Source organism: Micromys minutus (genome assembly GCF_963924665.1).
Source record: "Micromys minutus genome assembly, chromosome: 1".
Lineage (NCBI taxonomy): Eukaryota > Metazoa > Chordata > Mammalia > Rodentia > Muridae > Micromys > Micromys minutus.
In genome coordinates, this window is record NC_137969.1 from 172584205 (window position 1) to 172599156 (window position 14952).

Below are 14952 nucleotides of genomic sequence, written 5' to 3' on the forward strand. Positions count from 1 at the left end.
CTCAGTCCTCTTTCTTAGGTCATGCAGCAGGCCCAGTAGCACCACGCCCTGTGGTCTGGGCTCTTCCACATCAATCATTAAGAGAGCACCCCATGGACTTGCCCTCAGGCCAGTCTTTTAAAGGAATTCTATTCCTCAAATTTTTCATTCCTTCTTTCAAATACATCTAGTTTTCTGTCAAGCTGGCAAAACCCAACCAGCACAACTGACTCCTCATCAACTTGACAGACAAAAAACATTATCTATTAAGCTATAAACTTTCCTTTCTTGTTAATCCCCTAGGTCCCATATTAACATCAATATCACAATATAAAACATTCCAGTTTCAAAAGTCCTAGTGTTTAAAAATTCAAACACTTCAAAGGTTCAGTCTCTTTAAGATATCAAAAAAAAAAAAAAAATCATTTAAAGTCCAGACCCCTGTAAAATAAACACAGTACATTCTTACACCAAGAAGGGACAAAAGAGGGGCACAGTGACAATCAATTCAAAGCAAAACCATGGTCCAACACTGCTTGGTGTTTAACCCGTGAGACCTACTCAAGACCTTCTGCCCTCCAAAGGGCTTGGGCGGCTCCACCTCCCTCGCTCTGCCAGCCACAGCTGCCACTGCTGTCCTTGGTCATCAGTCCCTGGCACTGGCATCTCAAAATGCTTTGTCCTCCATAACAACCAGGCTGCACTTTTGCCAAGATCATTTCTCACTGGCTATCTGTAGGGACTTTAGCCCTGCCACATGGTATTAAGACTTTTCTCCATGATCTCGTTAATCCCTAGGCTTCTACTGCAACTCAGTCTTCACCTCTACCAATGGCCGTTCCTGGCCTCTCACAGTGCCAAGCCTCGGCAGCAGCTTTTCATAACCACTCGTGCTGTCAAAACCAGCAGCACCGGGGAAGAAGCTTACACACTGCCAAGTTTGGCTTCCAGCACATGGTCTACAGCCTTGGCTGCCTCTGGACCACAACTTCTGCGTGCTGACCCCGAGGAAACACTTCCTAGAAGATTCTACCTAAAGGATTCTGAATTCTTCTTAATGACTGCTAATTCTTTAGCCTCACATCACCAGGACCTATTGTCTCAGCAAAACAGAGGTTGAATTTTAGAAGTTCTTTCTTGTATTGGTTATTGTATTTATTTACATCTCAAATGGTATCCCCCTTCCCAGTTGAACACCCTATCTCCTCCCTTATCCCCCTGTTTCTATGAGGATGCTCTTTCCGCCCCTCCCACCTCTGGGCCCTAGCATTCTCCTACTCTGGGGCAAGGAGCCTCCACAGAACCACAGGTCCCCTTTCTTTGATGCTCCATATGGTAATCCTCTGTTACATATGCAGCTGGAGCCATGGGTAGCTCCTTGGTTGGTGGTTTAGTCCCTGGAAACTCTGGGGGGTCTGGCTGGTTGATACTGTTGTTCTTCATTTTAGTAGTTAATTCAAATTATTACACCAATCCCCTTATAGTCTTTACTCTCAAAACTTCCTTCTGAAACCTCACAAGCCACTCCTCCCATTGTCTCCATCTCTCAGTGTTATCTTCCATATCCCCACAGTGCTCACCAAGCTTTTAACACTTAATGGCCTTTCTTTCTCTAAGTTCTAGGGTCCATCTACAATCCTCCACAAACTCCAGGGTCAGGTTTGCTACAGCAGTGCCTCATGCTTGGTTCCATTACTCAGTTTCTATTGCTATAAAAACAACATGGGAGGAAGGGGGTTATTTCTGCTTACAACGCTCAGGTCACACGCCATTTCTGAAGGAAGTTAAAACACTCAAGGCAAGAACCTGGAGGCATAAACGGAAGCAGAGAGATATGTAGGAGCACTGCTTAGCTCACTCCTCATGAATTGCTCGGTCTATGTTCTCTTACCATCCAAGACCAAAACAACCTGGGGATCAAACACTATCCTTCATAGACTGGGACCCTCTCTCATCAACCACTAATCAAAGTTGCCCTATGTAGCCTTTCCCCACCTTGTGGCCCAACACCGGGATGTTCAGCTGTTCTGCTCACTGGTTTCCTCATCTGTGTACCTCTCTGCTCCTAGAAAAGGGGCCCGATCCCTGAACAGGAGGATGTAGGGTGAGGACAACCAGCTGACTCTTGGACCCTAACTCTATTTGGCAGAACAATCTGATCCTGGCTGTTCACACTCCTCGTTTTCCCTGTGATGCGCACCTATGCAAAGGCACCCAACCTCAAGAACATTTTGGAAACTATTTGCTAGAATGTTCTCTGACCAGGACGGATTTTTGTTTCTGCAAACGCTGCCAAGCCTACAAGCAATTAGGTACACAGCCCTGCTGCACCTGCAGACGACTCACAGCAGCAGAACCAGATCAATAAACAAAACCAAAGTGTCTGGTGAAGGCAGATGATGGAGGGGTCTAGAAGCTTCAAATATGGATAAGAAGGAAACCAAGGCAATGGGAGGAGCCTAGTAATGGAAGTGCTTTGTGGCTGCAGAGAGAGGAGGCATGCACCAAGGCTGTGTTTTGAAATCTTTAGAATGGAGGGTATTTAATCTCTACATGCACAGGAATGTTCTGACTCTTCTCCTTGAATGGTTTTCCTTACCTGCTTGGTCTTTAGGTTTGGAGAAACTAGCTAGCTCAGAGATCCAAGACAGGTCCCAGTCCCATGGCTGAAACAATCAATGGATCTATCTTAGCTAAACTAGGAGTCAGGCCCTATAGCTGGGTCTTCCTTGGGAAAGAATTGTACTTTTGGTACAGAGTTACTGGTGACAAAGAAATGATCCCTGAAGTCAAAAGCGCCTAGTTCTGGTATAAGCCATAGATGTTAACAGCTGGCATGTACTTCAGAGATTCTGCTGAGAATGGGAAGGTGCTGGAAATGACAGAAAAGAGGCAACACCTTAGTGATCAGAGACAAGCCAGGTTCCTAGACACGGAGACTACAGAAGATAAAAAGTCAAAAATATCACCCCACATCTGGGCACTCGTTCAGTGATTCACAGTCCTCACACAGCAGCAAGCCACAGGTGTCAGTCTGAGCCACACTGTCAAGAACCTTGTGGGCCAACATCTTCCTTCTCTGGATCCAAAGTTATTATTTCCTGTGCAGCTGTATTAAAGCATGACATCTTCTTCCACTGCAACACAGTTGTCTTGTCTTCCTGTCTGTCTGATCAGGAGCCTTGGCTGCTCTGCGACTTGTCCATGCTGGTGTGACCCCAGTGACCCCAGCAGAGGAGACAATGTATAAGTGGCTTGGCATGTTGGCACCACCTAGCTGCCAACACACAGGTGGCCCTATCGCTTCAAGCCCAGAGCTGCAGACAAAATGCCTATCTTCAACATCCTCAATTTTAGAAAATAGCCAAGGGGGAAAAGTCACAGCTTCTGAAAAATGACATTTCTTCTTGGTACTTCTGGCCTGGCTTCTTTGAGAAAGCAGTGGCGGCATCTTACATTCCTTGAAGCCTTTGGCATGAGTTAGGGTTGTTTATTTGCTTTACGATAATTCTCTAGACTCGGACACAGAAACAACAAAGGAATGAAGGGTTTGGCACGAAGGCAGGAAGCTGTGTGTTTCTCGGGAGGAAAGAGCAGGCTGTGGCTCTGACAGCTCCAGGTGACTGGAGAGAAGCAGATGTGCCCCCAAGGCACTCAGAGTAGACGGGTGTTAGGGACTGGTGGGAACTGTAGAAATAGCCCTTCCAGCAATACGGAAGCACTCTGCAGAAAGCTAATTTTTTTAGCACAACCTGACAAGCTCTAGTCTTGGCTCATGCGCTGGCTGAGATCTGAGCCCTGCTCAGTGCATTAATCAGATGGAGCTAGTCCGTTCATCTTCTTCTAGTCTCCAGGCTCCCCTGCTCTCCCCTTCTGCCTGAAAACATCAAAAGCAATTTCCTCCCTAGCAGGTTGATGGTAGTTTTTTACCTGGGGCTTTAATGAGGTACCTGTCTTTGAATGTGAGCTCCAGGAGTAAGATCAAATCACTTCGGTCCATGTCCTGAGCCTTTATTGATTAGCCATTATGAGTCTTGCACTAAGCTACTTGTTGAGGGGATACATAATGAACCACAGTCTCCTTGCTTCAGAGAGACAGCCTAGAACCAGCTGGGTAGGAGGTCCTATGGGCTTAAGGCTCAGGCTCCTAGATCTAAAGGCAGAAATGAAGCAGGGTGCAGGCCCTGGGCAGGAAAGTGAAGACCCTCAAGGCAGGAAGGAAAGAACTTCCAACCAAGTCTTCATCTCTCAGCTCCACAAGCAGCTGCCAATACTCTGTAATCAGAATGACTTTCAAATTCAGAAATAATCGTTTTGTTTGTTGGTTTTGTTTTTCTGTACCTTTAAAAGTAACTGTAGTACTTTATTTTGCCATTCAGCTTCAACCAGGATGCTGTTACAGTTTTACCTCATTGTAAGCCAGGCTAGGTGGCCCATGAGTTTCTAGCGACCCTCCTGTCTCCACCTCCCACCTCCAGGTAGGAACACTTAGATTGCATAGGTTCATGTCATGCCTTTGGTTTTGTGTGGGTTCTGATCAACTGAGCTTAGGCATTCACATTTGCAAGGCAAGGACCTGCCCATAATGAGTCAGCTCCACAGACCTGATAGTACATATTCTGAAGTGATCAATTAAGCAAGTACCATGTCCTTTTGACTTTGGGTTTATTGCTGTAGCTGCTATTATTTCCTTTGTCCCTGTACTGAAGAGAACACTTAAGCTGAAACAGCACACCTACACACCCAGTACAGCATGCTAACCCACACATCACATTACACGTCATAGTCACATCATACAATGGCAGCTGTACCCTCTGATCAATACCGCCTTGTCCTATCTGCTCTATCTATGTTTCCTTCTGTGCCGGGAATGCAGGTGGGATCAGAAAAAAACTGAGTAAAGATTATTTTTTCAGTTTTTAAAGCATTCTTTTTCTGTTAAATATGTTGTTGTTGTTGTTTTCTTTTATGATGGATAAAAACTCTAAGTTTCAGACAAAAGAGGTGGCTTAGCAGTTAAGATCACTTGCTCTTCTTCCCAGAACCTACATCACTGGCTTAAACTGCCCATAACTCCAGCTCCAGAGAATCTGATGTCTTCTTGTGGTCTACATTGGCAACTGTGCGCATGCACACACACACACACACACACACACACACACACACACACACACAAAACTCCATGTGGTCTACATTGGCAACTGTGCGCATGCACACACACACACACACACACACAGACACACACACACACACACACAGACACACACACACACAAAACTCCATGTCTGAATTGGACCCGAATTAACCCAAGCTTCTTGTGTAAGCAATCCCTGTATTTATATTGAGAACAGATCACTTGGCCTCAAAATATTCTGCCTGCAGTGTAAGAAAATTGGGCCTCGAGCTGTAGACATAGTCATTCAGCATCCAACAGGGAGAAATTACACTAATGGCTATGTATCCTAGCTACGTACGATCCTTAGGTTAGCCCGGCCACAATGTCAAGTGTGGACTCATCATTAAACTGAAAATGAGGTGTTTGAAACCCTCCTGTCTGGCAAGAAGAATATGTGCTGTGTTGGGCATTTCTATTGTCCCAGCAGATACTACAACCCTGCTCAAGGGAAAGCTTACATACCACAAGAAACTGCTGCCATGCAAAACTTTAGTTTCAGCCACCTGCCTGACTTACAGGATTCTTCCCATCTTGTGGGAATCTGAATATACATTTCAGCTCCCACCATGTGTGGGCCCAAGGGTGGCTTGGTGCGTCTGAAAGTGAGAGCAACAAGTCCCTTGAATATAGACTTGAGGCAAGTGACTAACCAGGGTACAGAAGATGCACTGGCACTGGGCGATAGTTGTCATCTGCTCCGCTGGGTACTCCCCGAGACACAGCTTGCAGGACACCAGGGGGTCGAGGGCCAGGTCCCAGGTGGGCCGATACCTTGCTGTGGTCATCGCAGAACAGTCTGAAATGAGAGACATACACACTCAGGTCTCCCTCCTATGACTTCCATAGAAACACAGTGAGAATTCCATCTCCTGGTTGTAGTGGGATGGGGCTAGGGAGGGGACAGCAAGCGACTGTGGATAGAGATGAGTTTCTCTGAAGAGCTTTATCCAAAGTTCTTACCCCAGGTCTGAGGGTGGCGATTTTACATTCCAGTGTTAATCCTCAAAACTGAGTCGGACCACACCCACCCAGCCTTTAAACCCTCTGAGATGCATTTGATAGGAGTGTGCTAGTGAGGCTTAGAAAGCACACAGAAGGTTGGCTAAGATTCTTACTTCTTGCGTTTGACTCTTCTCCAGTTTGTAGTGGAAAAACATCTGAGGGAAAGGACCTAATGAAGTCCATCTCTAAGGCCCTTCTCATCCTCACAAGAGATGCAGCTTCTCCAGTGGACTACTTGCGACACCTCCACCCCTGTATGCTTCCTAAATAATCCTGTTTTCTAGAAGGTTCAGTTCCGGACAGTGATGGTCTTTGTCAGCCAGGCTCACTTAAGGAAATCAAATGTGTACAACAGTTCTTCAGTGAGGTTCACTCCCAAACCCTAGGAATTTCTCTACCACATCCAAGGACGCCCATGGCTGATTCCCTTGCTCCACTGTGCTTGCCTGCTACACACTGGCTATGCGGCTTTACCATGCTGGCTGTTTGAACATCCACTGTGAGCGACGCAGCCAAGGCGACCATGGAGAGAGGGAAGAGGTAGACCTTCAAGCTCCCAGGTCAACACATGTCCAGGGATTCTCCCAGAGACAGCCTTTCAAGCATAAATAAACCCTGCATCTGAACATCTTCATTCTCACTTTGAGTCTTTGCCACTTGATTTTAAACATCACGTACTTACCTGGTACCTGGGATGTGTGCTTTGTGATTCTGGTAGCCTACTTTCCAAACTTTAGACTAAATAGCACTCGGTTAAGATTCCAGATAAACCCTCTATCCATCTAGATACTCACCACTTCTCCCTCTCCTCATCTTAAGATGAGCACTGATACACAGAGTGGTACTTATATAGTTCTTCATCTATCTCATTCTGAACGAAGTAGTCAGACCAGAGTAAAGGGATCCTCCAAGCAAGAGTAGACAACAAAGGTCTGTATCCTCTGATCTCTTCCTTACAGCACAAGGTTGTAATCATAATGACATAGACATACTTGGGGTGCAGATGAAGAGAGATCTGACACCACTATCAGCAACCACCAGATGCAGCATCCAGAAATACCCAAAGATGTCTGAGGGAGTTTAACCAAGCCTTCTCTGGTAACACCCTCAAAGCCACAGCCAGAGGAGATGACCATTCACAGGATCCCATCAGAAGGAAGAGAACACTTAGCATTTCTCATCAGAAACACGATACTGAGCAACCTCGTAGGGGTGGGACCCTGTGTGTTTTGTGTTAGGACAGAACTAATGTTTCTAAACTATCACCCATGAATAGTAAAATGGAGCTCCTCAACCCCTGTGGCCTTCAGTCTGCACATGTGTGCAAAGGGATTGACAAGCCGAATTCATGGAAGGATTGGATGAGGAGGGATCATACAGACGGCCTCCTCCTTCCCTGTGATGTCTCATGCCAACATGGCCCATGGTGCCACCATATTCTGCACTTAGCCTCAGATCCACAGTCTAAACATTTTCCGCCATTCCTCACGTTCTATCAGGCAAGGCCCACTGGTGGCTGTGTGCAAGCATTCAGTGAGGACAAACTGCTAGTTGAGTTCCATACCTTTGAGAGAGAAGGCATCTGGGGCTCAAAAGAAGCCAGCACAAACCACACACAAAAGACAGGTAAGACACAGTGACCAGTGGTGTAGAGACATGAAAAGAATGTTGAGATTTAGGTACATGGAGAGCTCTGATCCCAGAAGCAGAGTTCAGGGAGACAAGGGTGTGGCCATAGAACTCTGGAATCATCCAGGAATTCCGGCTACCAACCTGCATTCAGGACAGGGAGTGGGTGGTAGCAAGGATGGACCAGCAGCTTCCTCGGGCAGTTAATGGACGAAATTAACTTACCCTGCACCAAGTATACTTTCTATTGCTATAAACGACTCATTGACATGAGTAAATGACTTTAGACAGATGAAGTAGAGCCTTTAAAATGACTTAAGCACGGGACCCAATGTAGTCAGTGCTGACAGGTTTCTGAGCACAAGAGGGTCTCAGGGTTTTTCAGCCTTCAGCCGTGCAAGGGGCTGGTGCAAGGGGACAGTGCAAGGGGACACTAGCATTATGGATCTCTTTGATCCTGTGCAGTTGCTGCAGATGTGGACTTGCAGAGCAAGGAGAGAGGTAATGCTAGCTCCGTAAGCAAGAGTCATTAACATGGTGTCAGGTGACATGACTTGCTAGGGTGTGTTCATATAGGGCATATCTGTGTAACTCTAAATTTATTATTATTTAAATGCCAATGAACCCCAACATGCTTTTTTTTTTTTTTTTTTTTTTTTTTTTTGAGGTCCTAAAATCAAGACTATGGTTTGCTGTTTGCTTGTGTGGTTTATAGCTCTATGCATCTTTTTCTGTTTAAATCTCTATTTTTTTCAAGTATATACTTGACACCCTACAAAGTGCCTATACTTAAGAACGGTCGCTAGTCCTAAAGGGTTTACAAGCCTTAAAAACACTCAGTCAAGCCGAGGGCTGATAAGGCTTCATACTCAAGATTGGAAATGTCCCCAGGGGGCAGCCTCTGATAAGTGATTTCTTAATCCTGGAGGGTAGAAAATGGGGAACAGTTGTTGCTGACAATGTCATACAGACATGGGGTTCATATTTTGCAGGGCACTGTGCCAGGGATAGGAGGAAGGGATCAAATGGGCCTCGTTTCAAGAATCTGCCACATAGTTAGGCAATGTTGGAAGGCCAAGGGACCCTCCTACAATTTCTCTGTAAAACCCATGCATAGTCACTGCACATGAAGAACTGCAGAGGGAGAAGACAGATGATGTGAGCTTGGTAAGCAAGAATCCTTAAAAACTGCCGGGTGAAAGAACTTGCTAAATGCCCCCATTAAACCTGCAAGGGGCAGAAAAGACATCTGCAGAGACAGGCCCAAAGTAACTTCCAGGACATTCAGTACAACAGCTGGGACTTTTTCGAGATGCAGACACCAAAACTCTCTTTGGTGACGAGCCGAACAAGAAGGCCAAAGATTGGACAGCAGCCTATAGTGGGTTACACAGTGCAGACAAATAGAGCTTAACTGGACCCTCACAGTCCTGAGTCCTCAATCAACCTCCCTAGGCTCTGGACCGGGCAAGAGCAATTTCCTGCTTTTTCCACAGCCTCTGTCTCCGGCCACTGCTCTATCCCATCTTACTAGTCTCCCCCAACTTCAGCACCCCACTCCCCTTCCTGTTTACAGTCTCCCTTGGAGCAGCTGGGAGGGCTTGACCTGGACAGCTTCCTTTCTCCCTTCCATGCTTTCCGTCTGACCCCCCTAGACAATGAGTCTTTCCATTGCACCCGGCAAGGGACAGGCCAGCCCTTGTCCTTACCTCTGTCCCTGCTCTGCACCTGCCCCGTCACCACAAGCAACTTCAAAGCAGGATGGATTCCCATTTCGTGTGCCATTTGTGTATTGTGTTTCTTATGAAGTACATAGTCTTTGAACTGTGCACAAAACCGTGTCAACAATAGTGACAACAACAGGACATGGAAGAAAAATGACTATATTTTCTGAGAGTCCACCAGGGCCTTTACACTCACACACACACACACACACACACACACACACACATACACACACACACACACATACACACACACACACTTACACAAACACACACACAGACCCCCACACACACTTACACAAATACAGACACACTTACACAAACACATACATGCACACACACATGCACACACACATATACACACATGCACACACATGCACACAAACACACACACATTTACACAAACACATACACACACGTGCACACCAATAGCCTAGTTATGATTCTGCAAGCACGGCATAGCTGCAGACTTACAATAGGGATTTGCTAAAGACATCATAATGCACCATTTTTTAAAAATGTTTTTCCTAATGTGAATGTCAAGTCCTGGGAAACAACAAACTATTTTAAGGCTGTCTGGTCAAGTACAATCATGATTCAAGTAATTCAAGATGTTTGTAGGGCAAGATATTTATTAAGCCCAACTGAAGATACACAAGGGCTGTGCAGTGGTATGGGAGGACTGAGCTCAAGGACAGGAAAGAGTTGAAGGAGACAAAATGTCTAACTATTGAAGGTTATCTGCCAGAACCACCTCATCTCCATGCCCTTCCACCCAAACATCTTCAGTGAAAAGCTAGGGAAGGGAAGGAATAGGACATCATTATTTTTCCTCACCTCATGCCCTCCTCAAACAAGTCCCTGCTCCCTAGAGTCCTAAGTTTCTTCCCAAACTCCCTTTGGCATCTCTTTTCTTCTCTAAACTCTACTCAACTGAGGATCTCCTCTTTCCTTTCTCTACTGTGTGGCCCATGGTGTCCTTTACTCTCTGGAACTGCAGCAGCAGCAGCCACCATCCCTGAGAACCTGTTACATCAATTTGACAGAATCTGTAATCCCCAATAGACACGCTCTGTGCTGCCTGTGAGTGATTATCTAAATTAGGCTAATAGGGTAGGAAGAGGCTAACTGTGGGCAGCACCACTCCATGAACTCCTGTTCTGAACTGGATACAGAGGAAAAAGTATCAGTATCCATCCTGTTTCCTGACAATGGATACAATGCAACCAACCACTCAGGTCCATGGCCATGCCTTTACCTCCATCAAAGGTTGCACCCTCAAACTGTGAGCCCAAAGATACTCTTTCTTCCTGAAGTGGCCTTTGTCAGGTATTCTGTTAAAAGAAGGCGGGTAACTAATATAACCTGTTAGTTTGCAATTTCCAACCTAAATGCACTAAACCAGAAACTCACAAATGCAGCCAGAGAAGGCAGCTGTGCTGTCAGGAGCTCTTCGGGAGCTAGGGATTCACCACGGTGACTGCACACCTCTAGTTAGTATCATTTAATGCTGGAGTACCCACTTACATCTACATGACTCAAGGTCCAGGTAGGTTCAAGATTCCAGAAACTGAACTGTATTTCACAGGGTAATTTCCAGCCATTCTTTACTATAACTGTCTTGTTCCATGTGTGGAATTTGAAGTCTATGATAATTGTCAATATTTCTTCTTACCTTCAAGTGGGATCATGCAGTGGTCAGTGTTCTGATCCATCCTTCTAGACAGGGCTCACCGTAGGCAGGTAGTCCATAATTATAATAATCAAAGATACAAGAGACAATGGGAGCTGTGGAGATGGCTTAGTGGGTGAGAGCACATGCTGCCCAAGCACGAGGACCTGGGAATAGAGTCCCCAACACCCGTGTAAAAGGCTGTGTCTGCCTGTAACCCCGGCATTGATGGGGGAGGGGCTGGGGTTTACTGGCCAGCCAGCTTCTGATGGCAAAGCAGGAATTAAAATAGCCAAATCAATTCTAACATGGGAAAGAAGCCAGTTTTCAGGGCACTTCCTGTTCTCCCAGTGGCATCATCTAAGGAACAGAGCATGCATGACACAAGAGCTATGGCCCTATTAAGGGTGGGGGAGGGGTACAACAGACAATATAGTGCCACTGGGCTGGATACATTGGGGGTACTTTTCTTAGCCCATCAGGAAAACCCATTCTTAGGGGACCATTTTCTTTCTCTCTTTTTGTTTCTAGACAGTTATAGTCCTGGCTGTTCTGGGACTACTTCTATAGACCAGGCTGGTCTAGAACTCAGAGATCTGCCTGCTTCTGCACCCTAAGAGCTGGGATTAAAGGTGTGTGCTATTAACCACCTGGCATGTTTTTTTCCCTTAATAAGCTGTCTCTTCTCCATGCTTAACATAATGACTTTCTCTCAGTTTCTTTTCCCAGAATTATCTCTTAAATTCTAATAACATTGCCCTTTGCTTCCTCCTGAGTCCATTACTAAATTATCTTATTAATGAGACTAAGGACCCCAAAAAGGAAACCTCGGCTTCCCTGGTAACAAACCTGGTCATAAAATGAGAAACTCTGGGTTCAGTGAGAGGCCCTGCCTCAAGGGAATGGGGCGGGGGATGACAGAGCGGGATCCCCGTGGTCCCCCATAGCCTCTGCATGTGAGCACATGAGCAGGTGGCTACTCGAGACACTACTAATTCCTCTCATCCATCACTTGTTTATCTGCACTGACTTCGAAGCACCCCTCTGCGTAGGAGGCTTAAGATAAGGGAGGCAAAGGCACTAGACATCCTGGGCTAATAGACTAGCACTGGAGGTTTAAGTAGAAGCGGAGGAAAACACTGGTGGGCAGTGTGCCAGCACTCACACTGGATAGTGTGTGTGCATGTACATCTTTTCTTGCACGTCAGCTGAGAGGACAGACAAGGATAAGTGTCTGGTTCAAAGAGGGTTCTTGAGAAGCATGGAAAACCCCACAGTGCCACAAAGCAAGGACATGCTCAAAGCACTACACTCACAGTGGCAATATGCAAAGATACACAGAAGTTGAAAGACTGTGCCAAGATCTGAGTGCTCTGAGCAGGGTATGAACTGCGACTCCCAAACACAATTCCCTTGCAACCACCAAAAGCCAAAACAAACAAACAAACAAAGACTAAACAGATCAGTAGCTGACTGGAACCTGACAGATTTCAAGTTAGCATGACCGTTCACACCAGCAATACCAGTGTCCTGGAAGCAGAGTCAGAAGGACAATGAGTTCAAGACTAGGCTAGGCTACACAGGGAGACCCTGTCTCCAAATATAAAAGAGAAAAGACACGTATCTTGTGTGAGAAAGTCCTGCTGGCCTCTGTAGCTACGTCCCCCGGGAGATGGAGCACAACTCTGACTCGGGTGGGCTGCACACAGGGACTGTCTGTCCAGAAGCACAGAGAGGCGGGTACCAGGGTGATGTCACACTGTCTCTAGTGCAGGCACACTGTAGGTGTCACAGTAGTCAGGCCAGGTGACAGTGTGCACCCCTGGCTGGGTTGGGTGAGAATGATACTTCAGGCTGTGCTCCTCTCCTTAAACCTGTACACTCAGTCTTATAGTGAGAAGAGCATCATACAAACAGTGATTCAGGAGTACTCTAAAGACGACTGGACACTGGCCCTCAAATCTGCCAAGGTCTTCCTTGAAACCATGCAAGTGATCTTAGAAGGTAAGGTGGAATTCTAGGTAAAAATGAAGGAATTCTGAATAAAGTAAAGGTTTTAGTGAGGAATGCATAGACACGTTGACTATGATAATGACCCAGTATGTCACCAGAGGAGCTCTGAGTGTGTGTGTGGGGGGGGGGGTGAGTGTGCCAGTGTGTGTCTGTGTGTTGGGAAACTCTCTGATCTACCTGTGACTTTTTTCTACCTCTAAACTCAATTTACAAATCTCAACCGAGGCTGCACCAATGAATTATATTTTTAAAAGCCTCCTTACACCCCCCATTCCCTGAAATGTAGGCTCGAAAGAAAAGAATGTCATTCTAAACTAAGGTTTTCCCAAGATGCCACTAAAATCTAAAAAAAAAAAAAAAAACCCTAAAGTTTACAGGCATCTCAGTGAATTCATAATCATCTCACTCATGAAGGTTTTGATATGCTAATAAATGACGTATGATAAACCTAAGAAGGCCCTGGGTTAGGAATCAACTGGAGCACGAACGTTCTTCTGTAGGAAGGCAGCTCAGCACTATGGCTTTGCGCCATAAAGCCCACTCCTAAATTTAAGTGTTGCAGTGGGAGGACCAGGCAGACCGAGGAGCAAAGGACCAAAAGGGTGGTCTGCTACTTGCCTCTCTTGTCACGTGGCTCAGGGCGGTGACAAGGAGTTTCTCAGAAGCTTCAGGGGTTTGCAACTATCCAGGTGAGTTCACAAGCCAGTCATTAGGAACTCAAGGACAGAGAGAGCTGGGAGGATGGATGGGATGCTCACTGATGCACAGACACAGAACCACAGGCAGGGTGGCTTCACAGTGTTGCCCAGCACACAGTCTGTTCTTCCCCTTCACTGGACATCATCAGCACCACAGAATGTCCACAGCGCTGTGTCCACATTGTTTCCACAGGTGAAAACAAACAATCAGACAGAAACAAAATCACAGGCACACACAGGAAGAAATCCTGCTGAGACCACCTTTGCAGAACACCAAAACATCAAATCCCATCAGCCTGAAGGTCCAGGAGACCATCTTGAAGAAGTTTTCAGGGTAGCTAATCTTGATTTCAGATCTGTAGATGGACTCACAGGAGATTGGGAAGACATACCTCTGAATGTATCTATGAGTGATTGCAGGGCAGATTAAACAATGAGGATTCTGATTCACTAGTATATTCTAGATATAAACCAATTGAAGATGGTGGCACATAGCTAGAAAAAGTGGATCACTAAAGTTTGTCCCCAGACAGTAAACATTATCTAGATACATCAGGATACAGCATTTAAAAGAACAATGATAAATGTCATGAAAGAATTCAAGGATGTTAAAGGCACAAACTCAGTAAAATTAAAGAAAAATAATGTCTGAGGGATTCCCCAACCCCACCACATCCCTGGAAAAACCCACAAAGTTAAAAAAAAAATGACAAAGACAATTTACATCTTGAGAGTGGAATTCAATCAGAAGAAAAAAAAATATATATACACACATACACATACACAGAGGGGGAAGAGAAAGAGGGGTTGAGGAGGCATAGATTAGGAAGAAGAATCTTAAGTCAATGGCATAGACCAGACTGTAGGTTTATGTTGTTAGGGTGATTAGACATGATTAGACAGGAGAAAGGTAGGTAGTGAAAGGTCTAGGAGCAGAATAGGAGGCAGGAAGCAGAGATTAGGGAGAGAGGATTCCAGGAGGAACAAAGATGGAGACATGTGTATGTTTCTCTCGGTGCATCTCTCCATAAATAAGGTTGTTATGAGTGTTGTATAAGA

General features: G+C 45.7%; 1 protein-coding gene across 2 annotated transcripts in view; it reads right to left on the bottom strand.

The window, feature by feature from the left end:
- Positions 1–14952, bottom strand: part of RNF144A (ring finger protein 144A) — a 111986-nt gene that overhangs the window by 34714 nt on the left and 62320 nt on the right. For both annotated transcript variants that reach the window (XM_080925921.1, XM_080925922.1), the window contains exon 3: positions 5806–5951. In XM_080925921.1, coding sequence (XP_080782047.1) covers positions 5806–5940 — 135 coding nt within the window. In that variant the 5' untranslated portion in view covers positions 5941–5951. The remainder of the gene's footprint in view (positions 1–5805; positions 5952–14952) is intronic.